Raw genomic sequence first — 6000 nt, forward strand, 5'->3', positions numbered from 1 at the left:
AGAACCGTGTATTGCAACATAACATGCTTTGCAAAGTAACATTGCAGTCGAATAGGCGTTCTAAGTTAACATCGACCGTTTTTGCTGGTAAAGATATTTTATAGTAGATCGGAGCTAAACGAAGTACGGCCGGCAGGTGATTCAAATTTCACACTCGTCAGAAAATTACTAAACGCATAAGTTAATCAATTAGTGGATGAATCGTTCTAATGACTCAAATAACACGAGTCACTGAGAAAACCCACCAGTGACAACCAATTTGAAATTTGTATTAGAGCTTGAAACCATTATTACTGTGCAGTACCCGGCTGGCGAGTGTCACAGGTCCAAGTCATAACGCTCTCTCAAACCATTTCTGTGATTTTCCCCCCTCTGTGCGTGCGTCTCAGGACCATGGGTTGTACTCCAAAGAGCGTGTGGAGGAGCAGCCACGGCCTCCTGCAAAGGCGAACGACTACTCGTCTTCCTCAGACAGCAGTGAAAGTAGCGAGGAGAGTGAGAGTGGAGAGGGAGCAGAGGAAGAGAGCCCCACAGACCGGTAAGAGGGGAGAGAAAGAAAGAATGAATAAAATAGGATTGAAACAGTGATGGAAAGGAACAGAGCTCACTAAAGAAATTGAAATTAAAACAGAGGGAATGAAAAAGAGAATTAAGTGGTGTAGGAGGGTATACTGTGTAACCTCTCCTCCTGTGTGTGTGTGTGTGTGTGTGTGTGTGTGTATTAGTCCTCGGGATGCTGATTCTGACTCAGTCAACACTATGGTGGTTCATGAGGAAGAGGAGGGAGAAGGGGGAGATGAAGAGCGAGCTGGTTATGTGGACCAGACAATGCTGGTACAGAGGGTAAGCTACTCTCCATGTGTGGCGATTAGATTTTAAAGTGGTTACAACAATGTATGTGATTACATCAACCTGCGCATGTGTGTGTGTGTGTGTAGACACCAGAAAAGCGTAATCATAATGGATACACCAACCTGCCTGATGTGGTTCAGCCCTCCCACTCCCCCACTGACTCCGCATCCCACTCCTCCCCTGGGAAAGACTCCACCTATGATGTGAGTTTGATTAGTCTTTTTTTTTTATTATTATTATTTTATTATTATTATTTAGAATCTCATTTATTTCTTATTCATTTTGTGTTTATTGATTTAGGTCATTTATGTTTTGGGTTTATTTTATTGTAGTATCAGTCCAGGGGATTGGTCAAAGCTTCGGGAAAGTCCTCCTTCACTACTTTTGTGGACCTTGGAATGTACCAACCGCAGGGAGGAACAGGAGAAAACATGTCTGTGGGAGGTGAGTTATCTTTTATATGACTGATCCACTGTAGGTCTGGACTGATTCAGGGACAGTGAAAGAGAACAGGAGAGAAATATGAAAGGAGAGCGCTAAACCTCAGAGTACTATGTGAGTATTATTCACAATTGCTTCACAATGAAGAATTGACATTCTCTCTCTCTCTCTCTCTCTCTCTCTCTCTCTCTCTCATGGTAGGTGTGGGTTCTCGTTTTGACCAGTTGAAGTTGGAGGTGAGGAAGGGATCCATGGTAAATGTGAATCCAGCCAACACTCGGCCACACAGCGACACACCTGAGATCCGCAAGTACAAGAAGCGTTTCAACTCCGAGATCCTGTGTGCAGCACTCTGGGGTGAGACGTGTACCCTGCCTTACAGTGGATGAGTGTGTGCTGTGTGTACACTGTGCGTGTGAGTTTTGCTCTCTAACTCCATGCTGTATGTTTGTGCGCTCGCGCGCGCGCGCGCACGTGTGTGTGTGTGTGTGTGTGTGTGCATGTATGTATGTGTGTGTGTGTGTGTGTGTGTGTGTTTGTCAGGTGTGAACCTGTTGGTTGGCACAGAGAACGGGCTGAAGCTGCTAGATCGGAGTGGCCAGGGCAAAGTTTATCCCCTCATCAATTCACGCCGCTTTCAACAGATGGATGTCCTGGAGGGCCTCAACCTGCTCATCACCATATCAGGTTAGACTAAACAAAACTCGACACACCCAGCCTTCTTATCACTATATCGGGTTACACTCAACACAATATAGCTCAACTCTACACAGTTAACACGCTCAGCCTTTTTACCACCTTATCAGGTTACACTCAACACAACTCAACACACCTGATCTTTTCATTACTTTATCAGGTTACACTTAACACAATTCAACACACCCAGCTTTTTCATCACAATATCAGGTTACACTCAACACAACTTAGCACAACTCAACACAGTTAACACACCAGCATGCTTATCACTATATCAGGATAAACTCAACACAGCTTAGCACATTTAAAACGCACTTAACACACACAGCCTTCCTGATCAATGTCTGAGGACACACTCAACATAGTGAAGAGTGCACACTAGATACAAAATTTTATCACCTAAAACACACAAGACACTACCTAAGACACTACCTATCCATAACAGGCTGTGCTCAGAACACAAGTGAACACATTTACTACACACCTCACACTCACACTACACACTGACAGACTCATCCAATTAATCATCAGAGTAGGATACCTATAGACTCAACCCACAAACACACAACTTTGAACACAGCGTGCTTAACAGAACATAACACACCAAAATATAGCTATACACCAATAATATGAAATATACCAGTAATTTACCAGCATGTTGGACCTGTAAAACACTCTGTGTACCTGTGTCAGGTAAGAAGAATAAAGTGCGTGTGTATTACCTGGCCTGGTTGAGGAATAAAATCCTCCATAACGACCCTGAGGTGGAGAAGAAGCAGGGCTGGACCACGGTGGGGGAGATGGAGGGCTGCGTCCATTATAAAGTGGGTAAGTGCACACTCACAAGGCCCGACACAGGAGAGAGCAGTACAGACAGACTATACGGTGTTGTTTAAAAGCAATCCATTCCCACAAAGCAGGGTTCTCAACTAAACCTGCCAGCCTCAAGAAACAGTAGCCACACATGACCAAATCCAGCACCCAGGCAATTATCAGCCAGCTTGTACCTTGGTGTAACTTGGCAAATGTAAAATATTTAAACTTTAGGGATATTCGAATGTTACCAAGTTCAAAATTGGAAACTGGGTTATTAGAACTGAAAAACTGGGTTATTAGAACATGTGTATATCAGGATTAATTTGTATTGTCTCTCTTCATAGTGAAATATGAGAGAATCAAGTTCCTGGTGATTGCCCTAAAGAATGCAGTGGAGGTGTATGCCTGGGCTCCAAAGCCTTATCACAAGTTCATGGCTTTCAAGGTAGGGGCAAAGTTGACCGAAACTCATTTTTAGTGGAAGACTGGCTGACTGACTGTCTGACTGACTGGCTGACTGACTGGCTGACTGACTGTCTGTAACTTTGTTTTTAAGCTGACGTGGAGACACTGGTAATATTGGCAGTATTATAATATGCACACAAACAATCTTTCTCTCGTTTTTCTCTCTCTTTGTATTTCTCTCAGTCATTTGGTGACCTGCCGCACAAGCCCTTGCTGGTTGACCTGACTGTGGAGGAAGGTCAGAGGTTGAAGGTTATTTATGGGTCGAGTGCTGGTTTTCATGCCATTGATGTTGACTCTGGGAACAACTATGACATCTACATCCCTGTGCATGTGAGTCCAGTTCTGACAGATGTTTACAGGCCTATACAGAGCACAGCACATCTACAGCAGGCTTGAAATCAAGAGGTTTCCAGAATTGGATTTAGAGAAACTGGATCTAGATCATCAGCAGAGCACTGATAGTCTCTCTTTCTCTTTCTGCTTCTTTCTCTCTCTCTCTCTCTCTCTGTCTCTCTGTCTCTCTGTCTCTCTCTCTCTCTCTCTCTCTCTCTCTCTGTCTTTCTGTGTACTACAGATCCAGAGTCAGGTGACCCCTCATGCCATCGTCTTCCTGCCCAGTTCTGATGGGATGGAGATGTTGCTGTGTTATGAAGATGAAGGCGTGTATGTCAACACCTACGGCCGAATCATCAAAGACGTTGTCCTACAGTGGGGAGAGATGCCCACCTCTGTCGGTATGTCTCACATCCACTCACTGGTGAACAAACACACGCACACACACACCCCACGCCCACACACACTGAGTCACTGATGAACGAACACACACACATACATACACACATAGACACACTCACACACACACACACACACATTGATGAAGGGACACACAAACACACACATACACACACTTTGGATTACTGAATTTAGCCCAGTTGGCCACATGGTGACAGTGTGGTGAAAATGAAGCACATTTTGCAGCACAACTCATGAGCCCTGTGTCAGAGAGACAGTTCTTTCCTTGGAGTCTTTGACTTGAGACGAGTCTGCAGGGGGCCTGAAGATTGCAAATATCTGTACTGTTCATGCTAAAAAGTGAAGCTAGAGTGGAAAAACCCACGAGTGTCAGGTTCCGCTTGGAACAACATTTTTTTCTTGCAATACTCATTATTTTCATGAATTTATACACTTCCATATAAAATTCTCATATTGTCAACAAATATCAGTTGTAATTTTCACAGGCTTTTCTTCCTTGTGTCCCCTCCCTTCCTTCCTCCTCTCTCTCTTTCTCTCTGTGTCTGTGAGTAGCTCATATCTGCTCTAATCAGATTATGGGCTGGGGTGAGAAGGCCATAGAGATCCGCTCTGTGGAGACTGGTCATCTGGATGGAGTCTTCATGCACAAGAGAGCTCAGAGACTCAAGTTCCTGTGTGAGAGGAATGACAAGGTTAGTCTCTCTCTCTCTCCCTCTCGCTCTCTGTCTTTCTGCCCCTCTCTCCCTCTCTTTCTCTCAGTCTCTCTCTCGTTCTTTCTCTCTCTCTCTCTCTCTCTCTCTCTCTCTCTCTCACACACACACACACACACACACACACACACACAAAGCTAGATTCTCTGTAGTTTACGTTGCTAGGAATGTTGTTTCAGCTGAAACTGTGGGATGTTTGTCTGAAATAATGTATGTCTCTCTCTCTCTCTCTCTCTCTCTCTCTTTCCCTCCCTCCCTCCCTCCCTCCCTCCCTCCCTCTCTCTCTCTCTCTCTCTCTCTCTGTCTCTCTCCCTCCATCTCTCTCTCTCTCTCTCTCTGTGTGTGTCTGTCTCTGTCTCTCTCTCTAAGGTGTTCTTTGCGTCAGTGCGCTCTGGAGGCAGCAGTCAAGTCTACTTCATGACCCTTAACAGGAACTACATAATGAACTGGTGAAAGGGAGCATACAGAAACACTGCTCTCTTACGGATGTAAACATACAGATATACACACTTACTCCACACTAGATATGTACTGTATTATGTATCGCACACTCAGTGTATCTTAACACACACACACAGATATGAATATACATACATGCAGGCACACACGCACCCACAAACACACACATACATATCTCACACTCACTCACACACACACGCACAGATGGGAGTTTCTTTATGGTGAACTGTTCATCATGAATGTGCTCTTCTCTCAGATTTCTGAGCCCCTGCACAATGCTTGTGTGTGTGTGTGTGTGTGTGTGTGTGTGTGTGTGTGTGTGTGTGTGCACGTGTGCGTTCGTGTGTGTGTGTGTGTGTGCATGTGCGTGTGTGTGTGCTCTCACTCTCTCACACTTTTATCCACGCTCTGCTAGCCTGGCTATTCAGGATGTGTGTATTAATTCACCTCTGCCACGTAATTGCTTCTATCAGTCAGTTTCCTGCCTGCCAGGTTCTGTGAGAACATTCCTGTTTGCCCATTTCCACAGAAAATGGGTGAAAATCCAGAATTCAAACTGTACATACATAGCACATCTCACAAAAAGTCTTAGAGTGTGTGTGAGACAACTAAATGCCTGGCTACTGTATTTTCTCATTGTGGTGAGCAGAGCTCATGATGCAGTAGCACCCCCCAGTGGTTCAGAGTGTTACTGCGCCACCTGTAATTTTCCATTTTCCACTGTATAGTAAGTAGCATAGTAGGTATTGCATCATCTGTTCCTTTTGAAGGATCCAAAATCCAAGTCATTTTTACAGCTTTCATT

The 6000-nt window shown here is 44.6% G+C and overlaps 1 protein-coding gene across 1 annotated transcript in view; it reads left to right on the forward strand.

Moving 5' to 3' along the window:
* mink1 (misshapen-like kinase 1) overlaps positions 1-5317 on the forward strand; it is a 34325-nt gene extending 29008 nt beyond the window's left edge. The window contains exons 20-31 of the mRNA XM_030783308.1: positions 390-538; positions 726-843; positions 939-1055; positions 1185-1296; positions 1495-1650; positions 1837-1980; positions 2683-2817; positions 3150-3250; positions 3454-3603; positions 3848-4007; positions 4579-4718; positions 5106-5317. Coding sequence (XP_030639168.1) covers positions 390-538; positions 726-843; positions 939-1055; positions 1185-1296; positions 1495-1650; positions 1837-1980; positions 2683-2817; positions 3150-3250; positions 3454-3603; positions 3848-4007; positions 4579-4718; positions 5106-5189 — 1566 coding nt within the window. The 3' untranslated portion in view covers positions 5190-5317. The remainder of the gene's footprint in view (positions 1-389; positions 539-725; positions 844-938; positions 1056-1184; positions 1297-1494; positions 1651-1836; positions 1981-2682; positions 2818-3149; positions 3251-3453; positions 3604-3847; positions 4008-4578; positions 4719-5105) is intronic.
* The last annotated feature ends 683 nt before the right edge of the window (positions 5318-6000 follow it).

The sequence above is a fragment of the Chanos chanos genome, chromosome 8 (genome assembly GCF_902362185.1).
Source record: "Chanos chanos chromosome 8, fChaCha1.1, whole genome shotgun sequence".
Lineage (NCBI taxonomy): Eukaryota > Metazoa > Chordata > Actinopteri > Gonorynchiformes > Chanidae > Chanos > Chanos chanos.